At 28.8% G+C, this 19,717-nt stretch overlaps 2 protein-coding genes across 6 annotated transcripts; one reads left to right on the top strand and one right to left on the bottom strand.

The window, feature by feature from the left end:
• Positions 1-10,874: 10,874 nt before the first annotated feature.
• On the bottom strand, positions 10,875-16,958 carry MAN1 (LEM domain-containing inner nuclear membrane protein MAN1). Of its 4 annotated transcripts, none has more exons than XM_015322742.2 (12): positions 16,831-16,958; positions 16,388-16,573; positions 15,584-16,242; positions 15,425-15,527; positions 15,137-15,345; positions 14,359-14,576; positions 14,162-14,290; positions 13,906-14,035; positions 13,357-13,630; positions 13,032-13,253; positions 12,735-12,919; positions 10,875-12,299 (listed from the first exon to the last, which is right to left on the bottom strand). In XM_015322742.2, exons 2-12 carry the CDS (start codon positions 16,570-16,572, stop codon positions 12,148-12,150), a joined length of 2,466 nt encoding a protein of 821 aa, XP_015178228.2. In that variant the 5' UTR covers position 16,573; positions 16,831-16,958; the 3' UTR covers positions 10,875-12,147. The 4 variants fall into 4 exon arrangements, with proteins under 4 accessions (XP_015178228.2, XP_015178227.2, XP_089030164.1 ...); XM_015322741.2 differs by having other exon boundaries at positions 16,729-16,886; XM_089174038.1 differs by having other exon boundaries at positions 16,388-16,885.
• Positions 16,926-17,919, top strand: COX7C (Cytochrome c oxidase subunit 7C). Of its 2 annotated transcripts, XR_016177052.1 has the most exons (4): positions 16,926-16,940; positions 17,015-17,297; positions 17,393-17,502; positions 17,787-17,919. XR_016177052.1 is itself a non-coding variant. In XM_089174042.1 (3 exons), exons 1-3 carry the CDS (start codon positions 17,211-17,213, stop codon positions 17,791-17,793), a joined length of 204 nt encoding a protein of 67 aa, XP_089030168.1. In that variant the 5' UTR covers positions 17,102-17,210; the 3' UTR covers positions 17,794-17,919. The 2 variants fall into 2 exon arrangements, 1 of the variants encoding a protein (XP_089030168.1); XM_089174042.1 differs by lacking the exon at positions 16,926-16,940 and having other exon boundaries at positions 17,102-17,297.
• Positions 17,920-19,717: the final 1,798 nt, after the last annotated feature.

The raw sequence follows: 19,717 nt of genomic DNA, 5'->3' as shown, positions 1-19,717 counted from the left end.
TTTATTGGTACGAAATCGAGTAAATTAATACTCGATTTCACCACTACTAAAACCCGAATCAAACACGTAATAAAAAATAAAAGTGCATTTAAGTAATTTGCACTGTAAATTAAAATGAATTTAACCGATAAGACAAGAAGACCTATCCTAAACTAATGAAACATACATACAATGAAATATACAGTTTCATGAGCCATTCCAAAAAAGGAATAATCCTTTTTTGAAATAAACTCATGTGCTCGTCAATAATTTTTCTTGTAAAAATTACAACCAGTAGCTCGTGCCGATTCGGACCTTTCATCCTCGGCATGATTGAGCACCGGAGGGACTTTAAATAAAAACTCGCGGTTTAAGAAGTTCTGCGATGGCTCCAAAACACTCCTACTTCGTAGAAAATGGTCCCAGCTGCATCCCTCGTCCATCAGGTCCATCGGAGAATTTCTTGATGCACTTTCCTTGCACTTCCACACTCACTCGCGTGACTCTAATAACGCGTTAAACGAATATAAGAAACTATAGATGAGTTTCTTATCGCGAAACCGAAATTTCTCTTATACGGCGAACAACACTGACTCTACATACGCGTATTATTTGAATTTAATTTACGCCCGCCCGGTCACTGACTCTACTTCGCGATCAAAATTGTACTTTTTAATTAATCGAACAAACACTGACTCTACTTTAAAAACTGCATTGCACGCAGTCAAATGCAAACACACGAAAATTTCACTCCCGGTCACTTCACTGACTCTACTTTCGCGAACAGTCTGTACGACTGTTATAAATAAAAAAAAAACAACTTTAAACGAACAAATACACTATTGTAATTAACTGCATTGCTCGCAGTTATAGATGATTCTAAATCCGTGATATAAAAATAATATAATATAAAAGAACAAACAATGACTCTATTTCGCGATAAAAATTTGATTTTAATTATTCGAACAAACACTGACTCTACTTTTACAACTGCATACCGGACAGTTGAAACATCAAACACTAACACGTCTTACCTGTGAACAGAAAAAGTAAAACCAAACGATTAGAATCATTGTTATTATTTCAAAAATCATATAAAGTTATTAATGAAATGTTTAATAGAAAAGTTAACTTACCTTTTCATCTTTTTAGATGATGCCCGACAGGTATCCCACCTTTAAAGATGACGATGCTGTAGACGGTTCAAACGACGGAGAAACTTCTACGTGTTTCTTATCGCGAACACGGCACTGACTCTACTTCGCGATTCAATTTTACTTTAATTATTCGAACAAACACTGACTCTAATTTTTATTAACTGCATTGCACGCAGTTAAAAAATTTTGGATGACGATGCGCGCGCATTTCAATCGAATAAAAGAAACTATCGGAGTTTCTTTAACCGAACAAAACCGAAATTTTTACATACGGCGAACAAACACTGACTCTAATTCGCGATTTTGTTGAACGATGCAAACAAACGATCCCTTCATTGCCAACACGCACGATTGCAATGGTAGTCTGAAACAGAAAAATGAAAAAGAACTATTAATATCATCGTCATAATATAAAAGACACATTAAAATGATCATTAAAATGATCATCAAAATGTTTGATAGAAAGTTTATACTTACTTGTAGTCTTCAGTGATGAATGCCCGATCGGTCTCCTACCCTTAAGATGACGTTGACTAATAGACGGTAACGAAAATAAAAAACTATAATAAAGTTTTTTATTACAAACGCGAACGCGAACGCGATCGCGACCGAGACGTGTTTAAACCGACCGCACTACACGTCAAAAAAATCGACTGAAAGAATTTACATGATTAAATTTACAACAAAATAAATCGAGTATTATTATGTAAAATATAATATGAAGGGAATATTTAAGGGAAAGTAATGAGAGGAATGTGAATATGATATTAATTAGGAAAATGAAAGAAACCAATTATTATTATAATATTAATGATAAGCGGTCTTTAGCTAGATTTCACTTGCCATGGAATGTAGAGCATATCAAAATATGATAAACATTACACGGAAAGTAATATCCATTGCCCAGGTCTAACCACGAGGAGGTAACCGCTTCTGAAGACCCAGGAGGGATGTGCATCCTAAAGATGCTCACATCCGAATACAATTCAAAGGAATGAATCTAACTCTTAGCCCCACCATAAGAGTACCATCCGAAAAATCATTAAAATTATTATTAAAAATACCAGAGAAAAATTTCAATACTAAAAAATACAAAATGAGATAAAAAAAGAGTGTAATCTGAAAAGAAATTCAATAGATTCATCGATGATACTTAAAGCTAACACACCCTAGAATAACTTCAACTTATAGAAATACAATCTGTATATACGTAACATACATAATTTTCAATCTACATAAAATAAAGTATATTAATTAAAAAGAGTATACAATTATGAGTTGTTCCATGGAACCTATAAATAAAGAAAATACATTAAAAATAATGATTGCACATGTGCGATACTACAAATAGAATTATATAATGATACAAAAATTTTCATTTTATTTATACAAATAATTATTTTATACTATCCTACATTACCAAGTCCACTTCTTGTTCCTTTATGATCCTCCTTTGGTCCACCTTTGGTCGTTTACTTAACATAGTCCAATCTGCAACAAAAAACAAAGGGATAAAAAAGAGTTAAAAAATTAAAGGGATAGGAGAAAAGGGGGGATAGGTATAACTTTTAGAGCGGAACTTTTCACGATTTTTTTTAAGTGGTTTCCCCCCGATTGGACTAGTCCACTGACTCTAAATTTAGGAGAAACCTACACTAAATGTTCAGTCCAACACCGTATACTATTGCGAACTTACGGAAAAGAATCCTTGGGTCCGTCTAACAATTAGCGGAAGATGTTTTCCCTTACAATGAAGCTTCAGTTTCCCATGCTAAATGCATATCTATGGATGCATATCAAAAAGAAAAAAAGAAAAAAAGACGGTAGTTCCAGCTTAAAAGTTAAATGAACATGATTCTATCCTTGGGAGTAAGATAGAATCATGGCTCGCGTGGGCAGGGTCGCATGCCTGAAGTAAATTCTTTATTTGTAAATGGTACCACCCTTTACGAACAAAAAATTTACCCGCTACCCATTAAACCGCTTCTGAAACAGAAATTTTAATGAATATTAATACAATTTCATTTGCAGTGTAAGTAATTGGAGTATATTATATTACCTTCCGATCTAGGAACGCAATCAAGTTGAAGACAGTTATCTGATAAATTGAAAAAATAAATTCATATTAAAATTATTTTCTATTCAAAGTACGTTAATGTGTATGTAACGTTTAAACCAATGTATATGCGTTGAAACAATCTGAAAAATAATTAAAGTGTATTAGAATATTAAAATAATTGTTAATTAATCCATAGAAATATCGATAATTGTTTAAAAGTACGGAATATATTTTTGAAGTACCTTCCTCTTCGAAATTCACTTATAGACTGAACAGTTGTTCTCTATAACAAAACTTTGATTAGAAAGTTTTTTATATGACTTCATGAATGTTGATCATGTGTGCAACGGTTATAATAATCCTAATAAAGAAAAATTAATAATATAACGTTCCGATTTGAACATTCTTTTCATTCTAATGTAACTAATTTATTGTTCATGAGAAGTGATGACTTCGAGTGTTAAATTATGCTATAATAAAACAAGGGTATATTAGAATATTAAAATAATTATTAATTAATCAATAGAAGAATCGATTATTGTTTAAGAATACGGAATATATTTTTGGAGTACCTTCCTCTTCGAAATGCACTAATAGACTGAGCTGTTGTTCTCTAAAACAAAACTTTGATTAGAAAGTTGTTTATGTGACTGTTTCTTTATGTTGATCATGTGTGCAACGGTTATAATAATTCTAATAAAGAAAAATTATTAATATGACGTTTCTATTTGAACATTCTTTTCATTCTAATGTAATTAATTTATTGTTCATGAGCAATGATGACTTCGAGTGTTAAATTATGCTGTAATATAGGTAGAGTGTATTAGAATAATTAAATAATTATTAATTAATCGATAGAAGTATCGATTATTGTTTAAGAATGCGGAATATATTTTCGGAGTACCTTCCTCTTCGAAATTCACTTATAAACTGAGCCGTTGTTCTCTAAAACAAAACATTAATTAGAAAGTTGTTTATGTGACTGTTTCTTTATGTTGATCATGTGTGCAACGGTTATAATAATTCTAATAAAGAAAAATTAATAATATAACGTGCCGATTTGAACATTCTTTTCATTCTAATATAATTAATTTATTGATCATGAGCAGTGATGACTTCGAGTGTTAAATTATGCTGTAATATAGGTAGAGTGTATTAGAATAATAAAATAATTATTAATTAATCGATAGAAGTATCGATTATTGTTTAAGAATACGGAATATATTTTCGGAGTACCTTCCTCTTCGAAATTCACTTATAAACTGAGTCGTTGTTCTCTAAAACAAAACAATAATTAGAAAGTTGTTTATGATTTTTCTTATGTTGATTATGTCTGCAACCGTAATTATAATTCTAATAAAGAAAATTCAAGATTATAACGTCTGAATTTTAACATCCTTTTCATTCTAACGTAATTATTTTATTGTTCATGCGCAGTAATGAGATTCCAAGTTTTAAATTATTGGTAATGTAAGTAGAGTGTATAAGAATATTAAAATAATTGGTAATTAATCTATAAAGTGTCGATTATTGTTGAAAAGTACGGAATATATTTTCGAAGTACCTTCCTCTTCGAAATTCACTTATAGACTGAGCCGTTGTTCTCTATAACAAAACATTAATTAGAAAGTTGTTTATATGACTATTTTTTTATGTTGAGCATGTGGGTAACGGTTATAATAATTCTAATAAAGAAAATTCAAGACTATAACGTTCCGATTTGAACATTCTTTTCATTCTAATGTAATTAATTTATTGTTCATGAGCAGTGATGACTTCAGGGGGTACAATTTTCATCTGCAAGAATATCATATGGAAATTATTTTCTATTCAAAGTATGTTAATGATTATTTAATATGATTAAACAAATTTATATATGTTTAAACAATCTAAAATATGAAGAGAATATATTAGAGTATTATAATAATTGTCAATTATTAGAAGAAAGTGTGTATTGTTTTTAAAAAAACGGAATGTAGGTCAGGAGTACCGTCTTCTTCGAAATCAGCTGTTAAACTAGGTCATTGTCCTCTATGAAGGTTTCTTTCATTCAATGTTGTTGATATGATTTTCCGAACGTTGCGCATGTGCCTAACTAAAATGATCAACCTAATTAATAGAATTTCAGATGAAAACGTTCTGATTTGTACTTTTTTGCATTTTGAAGTAATTATTTTATCGCTCATGCGCAGTGATAACTTCCAGGAGTAGATTTTTCATCTGCAAGAATATTACATGGAAGTTATTAATTAGGAAGTTAAAAAGAAATTAATTACAATTATAACGTTTATTGTAAGCGGTCTTTAGCTAGTTTTTACTTTCAATGGAATGTTTAACACATAAAAAAAATATGTTAAACATTATACCGAAAGTAAAATACCATTGCCCGGGTCTAACCACGAGGAGGTAACCGCTTCTGAAGACCCACGAGGGATGTGCATCCTAAAAATGCTCACATCCGAATATAATTGAAAGGAAAGAACCTAACTCTTAGGCCCCACCATAAGAGTACCATCCGAAAAATCCTTAAAATTACTAGGGAGAATACCAGAGAAAAATTTGAATATCAAAAAATACAAAATGATTAAACAAGGAGTATAACCTGAAAAGAAATTCAATAGAATCATCGATGTCACTTAAAACTAATACACCCTAGAATATATACATATATACATAATTTTCAATCTAAATAAAATAAAGTACAATAATTAAAAAGAGTATACAATTATGAGTAGATGCATGGAACCTATAAATAAAGAAAATACATTACAAATAATTATTTCACATGTGCGATGCTACAAAGAGAATAATACAAAGATACAAATTTTCATTTTATTTAAACAAATAATTATTTTATACTATCCTGTATTACCAAGTCCACTTTTTATTCTTTTATGGTCCACCTTTGGTCCTCCTTTGGTCTGCCTTTGGTCTTCCTTTGGTCCACCTGTCGTCGTCTCTTCACCATAGTCCAACCTGCAACAGAAAACAAATTGATAAAAAAGAGTTAAAAAATAAAAGGGATAGGAGAAAAGGTGGGATGGGTATAACTTTTAGAGCGGAACTTTTCACGATTTTTTTTTAAGTGGTTTCCCCCCGATTGGACTAGTCCACTGACTCTAAATTTAGGAGAAACCTACACTAAATGTTCAGTCCAACACCGTATACTATTGCGAACTTACGGAAAAGAATCCTTGGGTCCGTCTAACAATTAGCGGAAGATATTTTCCCTTACAATGAAGCTTCAGTTTCCCATGCTAAATGCATATCTATCAATGCATATCAAAAAGCCGAAAAAGCCAAAATAGAAAAAAAAGAAAAAAAAAAGACGGTAGTTCCAGCTTAAAAGTAAAATGAACATGATTGTATCCTTGGGAGTAAGATAGAATCATGGCTCGCGTGGGCAGGGTCGCATGCCTGAAGTAAATTCTTTATTTGTAAATGGTACCACCCTTTACGAACAAAAAATTTACCCGCTACCCATTAAACCACTTCTGAAACAGAAATTTTTAATAATATTAATACAATTTTATTTGCAATGTAAGTAATTGGAGTATATTATATTACCTTCCGATCTAGGAACGCAATCAAGTTGAAGACAGTTATCTGCTAAATTGAAAAAATAAATTTATTTTATTATTATTTTCTATTCAATGTACGTTAATGTGTAGGTAACGTTTAAATCAATGTATATGCGTTGAAACTATCTAAAAAATAATTAATGTGTATTAGAATATTAAAATTATTGTTAATTAATGGATAGAAGTATCGATTATTGTTTAAAAGTACGAAATATATTTTCGAAGTACCTTCCTCTTCGAAATTCACTTAAAGACTGAGCCATTGTTCTCTATAACAAAACATTAGTTAGAAAGTTGTTTATGTTTTTGTTTTTTATGTCGAGCATGTGTCCAACGGTACTTATAATACTAATAAAGAAAATTCAATATTATAACGTACAGATTTTATTATTTTATTTATTCTAAAGTAAGTATTTTATTGTTCATGAGCAGTGATGACTTCGAGTGTTAAATTATGCTGTAATATAGGTAGAGTGTATTAGAATAATAAAATAATTATTAATTAATCGATAGAAGTATCGATTATTGTTTAAGAATACGGAATATATTTTCGGAGTACCTTCCTCTTCGAAATGCACTAATAGACTGAGCTGTTGTTCTCTAAGACAAAACTTTGATTAGAAAGTTGTTTATATGACTTCATGAATGTTGAACATGTGTGCAACGGTAATAGTAATTCTAATTATGAAAATTCAATATTATAACGTTTGGATTTGAACATATTTTTTATTCTAATGTAATAAATTTATTGTTCATGAGCAGTGATGACTTCGAGTGTTAAATTATGCTGTAATAAAAGATGGATGTATTAGAATATTAAAATAATTATTAATTAATCTATAGAAGTGTCGATTATTGTTGAAAAGTACGAAATATATTTTCGGAGTACCTTCCTCTTCGAAATTCACTTATAAACTGAGCCGTTGTTCTCTATAACAAAACATTAATTAGAAAGTTGTTTATATGACATGTTTTTATGTTGAGCATGTGTCCAACGGTAATAATAATTCTGATAAAGAAAATTCAAGATTATAACGTACAGATTTTATTGTTTTATTCATTCTAATGTAATTAATTTATTGTTCATGCGCAGTAATGACTACGAGTGTAAATTATGCTGTAATATAAGTAGAGTGTATTAGAGTAATAAAATAATTGTTAATTAATCGATAGAAGTATCGATAATTATTGAAAAGTACGAAATATATTTTCGGAGTACCTTCCTCTTCGAAATTCACTTAAAGACTGAGCCATTGTTCTCTATAACAAAACATGAGTTAGAAAGTTGTTTATGTTTTTCTTTTTATGTCGAGCATGTGTCCAACGGTACTTATAATTCTAATAAAGAAAATTCAATATTATAACGTACAGTTTTTATTATTTTATTTATTCTAAAGTAAGTATTTTATTGTTCATAAGCAGTGATGACTTCGAGTGTTAAATTATGCTGTAATATAGGTAGAGTGTATAAGAATAATAAAATAATTATTAATTAATCGATAGAAGTATCGATTATTGTTTAAGAATACGGAATATATTTTCGGAGTACCTTCCTCTTCGAAATGCACTAATAGACTGAGCTGTTGTTCTCTAAAACAAAACTTTGATTAGAAAGTTGTTTATAATTTTTCTTATGTTGATTATTTCTGCAACGTTAATTATAATTCTAATAAAGAAAATTCAATATTATAACGTTTGGATTTGAACATATTTTTTATTCTAATGTAATAAATTTATTGTTCATAAGCAGTGATGACTTCGAGTGTTAAATTATGCTGTAATAAAAGAAGGATGTATTAGAATATTAAAATAATTATTAATTAATCTATAGAAGTGTCGATTATTGTTGAAAAGTACGGAATATATTTTGGGAGTACCTTCCTCTTCGAAATTCACTTATAAACTGAGCCGTTGTTCTCTAAAACAGAACATTAATTAGAAAGTTGTTTATATGACTGTTTCTTTATGTTTATCATGTGTGCAACGGTTATAATAATTCTAATAAAGAAAAATTATAAATATGACGTTTCTATTTGAACATTCTTTTCATTCTAATGTCATTAATTTATTGTTCATGAGCAGTGATGACTTCGAGTGTTAAATTATGCTGTAATATAGGTAGAGTATATTAGAATAATGAAATAATTATTAATTAATCAATAGAAGTATCGATTATTGTTGAAAAGTACGAAATATATTTTCGGAGTACCTTCCTCTTCGAAATTCACTTATATACTGACCCATTGTTCTCTAAAACAAAACTTTGATTTGAAAGTTGTTTATATGACTTGTTTTTATGTTAAGTATGTGTCCAACGTTAATTATAATTCTAATAAAGAAAATTCAAGATTATAACGTACAGATTTTAACATTCTTTTTATTCTAATGTAATAAATTTATTGTTCATGAGCAGTGATTACTTCGAATGTTAAATTATGCTGTAATAAAAGAAGGATGTATTAGAATATTAAAATAATTATTAATTAATCGATAGAAGTATCGATTATTGTTGAAAAGTACGGAATATATTTTCGGAGTACCTTCCTCTTCGAAATTCACTTATATACTGACCCATTGTTCTCTAAAACAAAACTTTGATTAGAAAGTTGTTTATGATTTTTCTTATGTTGATTATGTCTGCAACCGTAATTATAATTCTAATAAAGAAAAACTCATAATATAACGTTCCGATATGAAGATTCTTTTATTCTAATGTAATTAATTTATTGTTCATGAGCAGTTATGACTTCAGGGGGTAGAATTTTAATCTACAAGAATAACATTTGGAAATTATTTTCTATTCAAAGCATGTTAATGATAGTTTATTATGGTTAAACAAATTTATATATGTTTAAACAATCTAAAATATGAAGAGAATATATTAGAGTATTATAATAATAGTCTATTATTAGAAGAAAGTGTGTATTGTTGTTTAGAAGAACGGAATATAGGTCAGTAGTACCGTCTTCTTTGAAATCAGCTGTTAAACTAGGTCATTGTCCTCTATGAAGGTTTCATTCATTCAATGTTGTTGATATGACTATCCGAACATTACGCATGTGCCTAACTAATATAATCAACCTAATTAATAGAATTTAAGATGAAAACGTTCGTATTTGTATTTTTTTGCATTTTTATGTAATTATTTTATCGCTCATGTGCAGTGACAACTTGTGCAACGGTAATAATTATTCTAATAAAGAAAAATTAATAATATAACGTTCTGATTCGAACACTCTTTTCATTCTAATGTAATTTATTTATTGTTCATGAGCAGTGAAGACTTAGATTGTTAAATTATGCTGTAATATAGGTAGAGTATATTACAATAATTAAATAATTATTAATTAATCAATAGAAGTATCGATTATTATTGAAAAGTACGGAATATATTTTCGGAATACCTTCCTCTTCGAAATTCACTTATATACTGACCCATTGTTCTCTAAAACAAAACTTTGATTAGAAAGTTGTTTATGATTTTTCTTATGTTGATTATGTCTGCAACCGTAATTATAATTCTAATAAAGAAAAATTAATAATATAACGTTCCGATTTGAACATTCTTTTCATTCTAATGTAATAAATTTATTGTTCATGCGCAGTGATGACTTCGAGTGTTAAAGAGTGTATTAGATTATTATAAATTCTAAGATTTTATTTTCTTCTTGTTTTTACAAATGTTTTTATTTTTCATTACAATTATTTTTAATTTCCTTTTTTTAAAGAAGTATCACATGTTATCCTACTTAGAGCAATATAATTTTTGTAAAGTTATTTAGTAGTAAAACAGTTTTTTACGGGATAGGGGAGGAGCCATTTTAAATACTCGAATAGAGTATTTAATATATATATATATTTATATATTAAAATAAGAAACAGACGACTATATATATATGTACAAGATGAATTAATAACTTTTGTGCTAAAGATTAATTACATAGTGGTATAATTTTTTTTTTTTTTGAAATGGGGATTAGAAGATGGTGTTTTATATTACGTTACGATTGTGGAGAACATTTATTATTATATTAGAATATCGAATATCGTCTTATGTACAGATATTCATTCCTAAATGAAGATTTAAAAAAAAATTGGTTTATATAAATTCGATTTTGAGTTTTATTAAACGTAAAATAAAAAGTTAGTACAAATACATTACATAATGACAGATTTAATCCATTGACTTATTCTGTCTTTATTTATAACTTAATCATAGTGTTGTTCCTAATATTGGATGCTTTTAAAGACACTTTTTCAATACTTAAGCACCCAAACTCGTAGGCTTCCAAGTTAAATATCAATTTGTTAACCGAGGAAATGAATTGATCTCAGTAAATGTTAAATATACATTTATACTTATCTTACAAAGTAAAATATATAACTTCCTTGTTTTTTTTTTTTTTTTTTTTTTTTTTTTTTATTAATCATGATGATATTGCAAAATACAAGCGTATCTCAATTATATATTCAACCTTGAGTAAATATGATAATTACTTTTTTTTCCACGGTTAACAAATTAATAACATTCTTAGATCACTAGTTATTAATCAGGTCCAGATATCAAACGATAAATCAATTATAAATAATAATTATATATATATATATAGTAAAAAAAGAATCGTTGGAAAAAAAAAATTGATTTGATTTAAATTGTGCTATTTATTATTCATCGAATAAAGCGTATAATATATTTATATATATATAAAAAAAAATAAAATATTTAATGTCCGGAGACTGTTATAAAAAAAATATACAAAACAAAAAATAAAATAAAATAAAATAAAAGAAACGAAGTAATAATATAGGAGAAATAAGTCTGACGAATGGAAGATTATTATTTTTTTTCTTCTTGATAATCTGGTACCCCAACCTATATTACTATTCGAAAGTTCTATAACATTTTTTTTTTTTTTTTTTTTACATTACATTTTTACAATTAGACATATAATAAAAGTTTTCTTTTTTCTTTTGATAAATGAGAAATGTTGCGTTGCTTTTTGTTGTTGTTGTTTTCTTTTAAATAACATTAGATAAATAAAAAATGTAAAAATTACTTTTTTTTTCTTTTTTTTTTTTTTTTAAAGAATGACAATGAAAATGGGTTATTTGTGTGTGTGTTTTTTTTTGGTCTTTCTTTTTATAAAAATTAATTCTTTCTCCGAACGATCTATACGAATTAAGAAATAATTTCGTATCGTATTGCTGTGTGAGAGAGAGAGAGAAAGAGAGAGAGATAGATTATAAGAGCGAAACATAAAAAATATTCACATAGATTTCAGATACAAACAACTATATAAAATAAATTTTCTTTTTTTTTTTCTTCTTTTTGCTAGATATGATGATGGAGCAGCACGTGTGGACAGTTTTATTAATTAGATTCTAACGGACTTTGCCAATAGTGCGACTGCATGGACAATCGTTTATTATTGCTTGGTTTCAAAGGCGTCGTGCACTGCACAGCGTCTGGAAATCTTTTGTAATATCGTTCAAGTCGTAAATATTTGACGGTTACCAAATGACCTTAAAAAAAAAAAATAAAACATATACATTATTAATAATATATCATTTGTAAATGTGAATAAATAATTATATTAACCCTTTCGCTACGGGGCGGATGTCCGTCGCGGTACTCCCGCAGTACGGCGCGTTACACCGAAACAGTGCAAGGTGCACGCAACGTTCATGCCGGTGTCGTAAGACTTATGATCGAGGCATTTGGTTTATTATTGAAGCCCGTAAAAAACAAATGATGCAAAACGAAAGACTCACGCGGTATGTCTAGAGTGAGATACTCTGTGCATAGCAACCGCAGGCGCTTATCATATATACAATTACGCGACATCTTTAGCGGGAGCGACTATAGCCGCTCGTAGTATCTCAGCGGCATCACATGGAAAGCGACTATAGTCGCTCGTAGTATCGAAAGGGTTAATTTTTGTTCTATAAATTTCTTACCGTCAAACCACCAGCCATGTAACGCTCTGTAAGCTTTGCCAGCATCTTTCTGCGATGTGCACTTCATATAAACGCAACCTTCCCTGCTACCACGATCTACTCGAATATGAAGTATCTGTACACCCTCTCCACACTTTTCTAAAATGGCATCTTGTATTTTGATCTCCCAGTTGTCGTCATTTTCACTATATACGCGTAACATTGTACATATATACATATACATATATACACACGCAGAGGATTAGGAGACATATATATATATATAGTCTAAAAAAAGACGTACAAAATGATACATACGCATCTGGATCGAACATATGTCTTATTTTTAAGCAAGGGGTTGGCGAACAAGTTAAACTATTAACCGATCCTTCCATAGTCTCAAATGCTTGTCCTTGCCATACTTTGGACTTTTTATTCAACGACGGACTTTGCGTACTAGACGCGTTAAGAGTATTATTAGGTAACCAACGCCATACTTGAAATTCTTCACCAGCAACTTGTTGCACTTCTCTTCGAATTCTACAATTAAACAATAATTTATTTTACAATACGTACACACAAACAGATTGTTATATATATATATATATATATATATATATAGAAAAGTATTATATAATTCTACCTAGATTCATTCTCGTCTAAGAATTTAACAGCCTTCTCCCATAAAGCAGACATTTTTTTACGATCCTTAGGTAAAATCAAATTATCTCGCACATGATTGATCACGAGAAATGTATCTTGCGTCGAAACGGGGGTCGATAATCCAACATTTTGATGATGTTGTTCAATAACATTAATTATTTCGCTAACTAACTTAAATAATTCTCTTTCCATTGATTGTTGATATCTTTTATACCAAACGTATAATTTCTGCGTTCCGATAACTGCTAAAATGCCTACGAATATATCATATAAGTATCATATATATATATATATATCTAAATAATATCTATAAATATATCCACCATTTGGATAATTCAACAAAAACAAAACAAAAAGAACGTCTATATTTAATCAACACGATAATGATCATCAACGTTAATGCAAAATATTTATATCTCATGCAGTATAATAACTTTGTTTGTTTGTTTTTTTTTTTTAGGTTACATATAAAACAATAAATTCATTTTTTAGATGCTTTCTTCGAATAAACTATCTGTCAGGAATTTACCAAGGGAGATTATCAGGAGAGTTGAAAAAATGGTGAATAACTTATTCTTGATATGACATTGCAAAGGTCGGTCCGGATTTAATATAACCATTCCAATTTTTCCATTTATACGGGCTGTAAATATACTATCCTGTAACAAAACATGCTGTAGTTTTTCTTTTGCCTATATCCTATTATTTTAAATATTATATTAATGGAATGTATATATATAGTTAAAAAACTGTAAGAAATAAGTGAACATTTAAAAAGAATTTACCAACGAATTTAATACTTCTCCAGAAGCCTTATCCCCATCGCTTACGTCAATTAGTGAAATACCCCATTGAGGATTCCTAATAATAAGAAGTTGTGCATTTTGTAAATCTTCTTTCACATCTAGAGGTGTCTGTAAGATTGACTTGTATCATATATTTTAAATACGTTGTATGCGTTAAAACAATGTCAGAAACATACCACTTTAGCGTTTGAAAACATATCCATTATTTGTGAATCCGTTAAATATGGTATATCACTGGAATTGTCACATTCGACGGATATTGCTTTTTTCAATAAAATTGGTTGAAGTCGTTTTAATAATGATAATACGGATTCTACATTTTCTTTCATAACACAATTAACTCCTGGTGCTTTGAGATCGGGCGTTCCCATAAAACACAGCGGTATATCGCTATCTACAAATTCATAAAATGTTAATTCTTTACAGATTATTATTATTATATATATATATAAGAAGATTCTATATCGTTGTTTTTTTTTATTCTATTAAAAAGTAACTTTATTTAAAAGTTCTGCTTTATTTTATTTTATTTTTTTTTTGTTCAACAAACTCTTTTAATGTAACAATAACTCGATCTTAAAATAAAATATATTGAAATAATGGGAATAGGAAATAATGTAAAAAAACTGATAATATAATCAACCCATTTATTAGACATTTTTAAAAAGCATGTACATTAATGAATTTAAAAACATTTAAGTAAAACTTCAATGCAATCTTTGAAATAAATTAAAATAAAAAAAGAAAAAGAAAAAATAAAAAACACAAGAACAATCAGACGACATTACGTTACTTTTTTTTTTTTTACTTCTGTTTCTGTATCATATTAGTAAAATAGAAGATATAAAAGTTAATTTGTTTTCATCTTCTAGCAATAATATTATAAAAATAAAATGATACCTTAAAGAGATCATTATTATTATTATTATTATTATTTTATTTCTGCATACCTACCCATTGATAATGATGGGAAAGTTTCACTTTTACCACCCAGTCCCAAGTATATTATTGCGAGGACTGCAAAAAATAATGCAAGTACCACAACTAGGAAGACGGAAATCATATTTTGGTTGTTACGTAAATCTTCCTTATTTGAACTGGACTTGAACTTTTTGCCAATAGTTTTACGAGATTTGTCGTTAATTGCATCGACCGTTCTTAAACTGTAGAAAAATTGTCAATGTTAATTTGTATATAATCGATATTTCAAATAGTATATATATTATATTATTTTCTACATACCCTGTAGGCAAAGTTGAACATAACGATTTTAAAGAAGAAAAATGATTAAATTCCTTCTTATACTTGTCTACAGAAACAGTAGGTGTATCTCGCATTACAGAACCTGCAAATGAAAATATGTTAAAACTACGTTTCATAACATAGTTACTAATAACTTACTATTTATCGTAGAGAGAGAAGTAGAAGGGCTATCCAACGTTGTTCTAGAACTGAGCCTTCGTGTAAATTCTGATAAAAATGGTGTATCATAATTCGAAAGTAAATCTTTCGAGTCTCTTAAATTAGTATCATCTTTAATCGGTGATGACTTTTTATAAGAAGGTTCGACATACTTATTATCTTTAAGAGTATGAACAGGTCTTAACTTTGATTCGTATAATAATTTTGATGATTGTTCATCTCCAATGGTAGTATGTTCATTATGTAATTTAGAACCGTAAAACTTTCCGACATTAGTTAAATATCTACTACGTACATAATTAGAATCGTTCTCTTCTCTAACATCAGAATCAGAGCCAGTTTCTAATCCATCAGACCGATTGGCTGAATTATAAATCTTTGTATGTTTCTTTTGTATATTTGTAGTTACGTTACGACTGGAAAATGTTGATGAACCAACCGGCTCCGGCATAACATTATCAACTATTTCTACATTAGGATCTTTCATGAAATTTTTCGTTTCGGAAGGTACTGGTATCGTAGAAGATGGCGGAGGCATAGGATTGGCCAAAGTTTGTCGACGAGTATTAGATGATGTTTTTTTGTTTCTTTTAACGACGGTTGAAGTGGTGTCCTCATCCGTCTCATCGCTGCTGTATCTGTAATGAATTATATACATATATTCAATATAATATAAATATCTTCATATGAGATCTTAGTCAATTTCTATAATTAACATTATGATAATTAATATAAATAAAAATTGAGTGTAACGTGTATATATATATATGTATATATAAATACCTTGCAGCTAATGAATGACGCGTTCCGGCAAGACCTCGGGTTTCAATAAGAGTTTTTAATTTCTTAGCAAGTATTTTTCTGGTTGTCTGTGTTACAGGTCCTACCGGGTATCCATATTCCATCAGCTTGGTACGTAATTCTGCATCACTGAGATTATCTACCGACATTTTGTTTACCAATACCATACTGAAATATTTAAACAATTTTCGATCTTAACGGGTCAAATTTAACGCACGATAAATGAACAAGAATGAAGAAATTCAATTATTCTGTATTGCCAATAATTTGTTTATCTTTTGGCTACTTTTAATTGACCTAGTTTAATCGTGCAACACACATACGTTATAAAACTTTATTAAACGTCGTATATTTCGTCAATCTTCTTCGTGAAATAGAAATATTTAAGAAAGATTTCTTTAATATATATATATATTCACACGCACCACACACAGTTTCGGAAAACAATTCACTCGTGAACTAAAACATGGCGCAATTTTCTAACGGCCATAGTTTTATACGCATCAACCGAAGGCGTTCTATACATTATGTTTAAGTTCGTATCTTATTGGTCATTTGTGTTGGAAAGTTATAATGTTGCTTTCTATATTACTAAAAACTTTTGATTAGTTCACGTACCGACAGATGGCGCCTCGAGCAACGTTCGGTTTTTCTTATGTAGAGTGTACTATATCTCGTTCGTCATATTTCGTGTTTCTTCGGTCGACGCCATATTGCCTGCAGGAACGTCGTCGAACAGACAGATAGACTTTTTGAAGGAAGAGAAATTAAAGATATTATAGATATAATTAACATTTTTCTTACAATGTTTGGACGACAATTAATCAGAAGATTTACTACGAGTGTTGTACGAAGATCGGATCACGGTGATGAAGGAGGCATACCCGGTTCCGTGAGTAAAATATTTCTTAATAATATTTCATTATTAATAATGTTCGTTCGTTCGTTCGTTCATATGACATAATCAGCTGTTTCTATTATATACAGAATATACCATTTCCCATAAAAAACAAATATGTGACAGTTGCAATATTTTGTGCATTTTGTGGAAGTGGCTTCAGCATACCTTTCCTCATGCTTCGTCGTTCAACATTGAGGTGAGTTACATAAACTATTTCATTATATATCTATAACCTATTTTACTATACATTTATTTGACACATTGGACTATTCTGTGTTCCAACTTCTTCATTAATATTATTTAAGGAAATATTTATAAGTATATTAATGTGATAATAAATTATATTATCGAACTAATAGTGAGATGTACATATATATATTTTAAGAATTATTGTTGGTTATGTTAAGAATTATAATAATAAGCAACGTGTGTGATTGTTAAATCATTTTATGTAATTGATGTCATCTTTTCTTCTTTCAGACCTTAAATATATTTGGCAAATAAAATATACATTAATGATTTACAAACTGAGGATAATGTAAAAAGTAGTAATTGTACGTTGATGTATTATATATATATATATATTCATCAATATTAAATTATTATAAATAAACTTTTTGGTCTCTTTGTATTATTATATAAAATAATTGATAAATGTAAAGACCTATTTGTAGTTGTATAATGTATTAGTATGTATGATATATCGACTGAGATAAATTAGTTCAGGTATTTCACAACAGAGGCGTTCTACAATGTACTTAGAAATCGATATATTTTATTAGTCACATTTTCATTTAGAAAGTAGCCTTTAATTATTAACAAAATTATAATAATAATTATTTGATTCAAAATTTCGTGATTATAATAATTCCTATTATCCTTAGATATGAAGTTAATGACTCGCGTAGTAATACCACTGCCGTCATATTAGTTTAGTCTCGATGCAATTTTTTTCGCGTTATTTTTTAAACGAATTGGAAAATGCGTTTAATTTAAAAAAAAAAACTTCGAATGAATAAAATTCGTGTATCGACGATGAAAAAAAAAAAACAAACAAATAAAAGTGTCCAATTGAATTCAATTCAATAGAATTTATTTATGTTTGCGTTATCGACGAATGAAAAATCAATTCTAGAACTGGTACCGTTAGATAACGTAGGAAACCTTTTTTTTTCAAAGTACATAAATCCATTTCGTACAATTTGTATTCACGTGGAATCCAAAATAAATGAAAATACGTATCATTGTATATTTTTTATTATTTTTTAGATTGTTATATATTCAATTAATTATACGATTGTTAATAAAATTGTATATACAGGTAAATTGAGGTAAGACAAATAGCGCGGGAAAATGGGAATCTTTTGAAAAAAGAGAAAGAACATTCAAAAGGTAAAACAAATGTATCATTGAATATTTTTATTATTTTTTAAATCATTATTTATTCAATTAATTATAAGATTGTTAATAAAATTGTATATATAGGTAAATTGAGGTAAGACAAATAGCGCGGGAAAATGGGCATCTTTTGAAAAAAGAGAAAGAACAGTAAAAAGGTAAAACTAATGTATCATTGAATATTTTTATTATTTTTTAAATCATTATGTATTCAATTAATTATAAGATTGTTAATAAAATTGTATATATAGGTAAATTGAGGTAAGACAAATAGCGCGGGAAAATGGGAATCTTTTGAAAAAAGAGAAAGAACATTCAAAAGGTAAAACAAATGTATCATTGAATATTTTTATTATTTTTTAAATCATTATATATTTAATTAATTATACGATTGTTAATAAAATTGTATATATAGGTAAATTGAGGTAAGATAAATAGCGCGGGAAAATGGGAATTTTTTGAACAAAACAAAAAGAGAATGAACATTAAAAAGGTAAAACAAACGTAGGTATCTTTTTAGTCTTTTTTTCTTTTTTTTAATTTCAAACGAACAACGTTAAAACGACAATTCATATTTACAAGTCAGAGGAGAGGAAAAACAAGCACAAGCAAGTTCGTATAACAAACATGTATAAAAAAATAATACTGAAATAATGAAAACATAGGAGGAGGGCAGAGGGGGGAGGGGAGGGGAGGGAGGGTAGTGGGATCTCTTCTGCAAAAGGTGGTTGCGAGTTATCCAACTTAGGTAAATTTTAGGATTTGAATTTTTATTTGATTTCTTTTTTTATTTTTTATTTCTTCTTTTTTTTTCGTTCATTAAGAGTTAGCGCTCGTTGGAAGAATAAAATTATTTCTTCTTCTCTCTCTCTCTCTCTCTCGCTTTTATTTTCTATTTTTTATTTTATTTTGTTCCTGTTAGGTACTTTTTCTATTTTCTCTCATTCGTCGGAACTTACCTCGAGGATTTTTCACGTATTAAAGAGTAAAAGAGGCTGCCCGGTGGTGGTTTG

The sequence above is a fragment of the Polistes dominula genome, unplaced genomic scaffold (assembly GCF_049000335.1).
Source record: "Polistes dominula isolate Pdom_NZ unplaced genomic scaffold, Pdom_raw_medaka contig_75, whole genome shotgun sequence".
Classification (NCBI taxonomy): Eukaryota; Metazoa; Arthropoda; class Insecta; order Hymenoptera; family Vespidae; genus Polistes; species Polistes dominula.
Note: the sequence above shows the minus strand (reverse complement) of the source record. Positions and strands in the feature narration are given on the sequence as shown.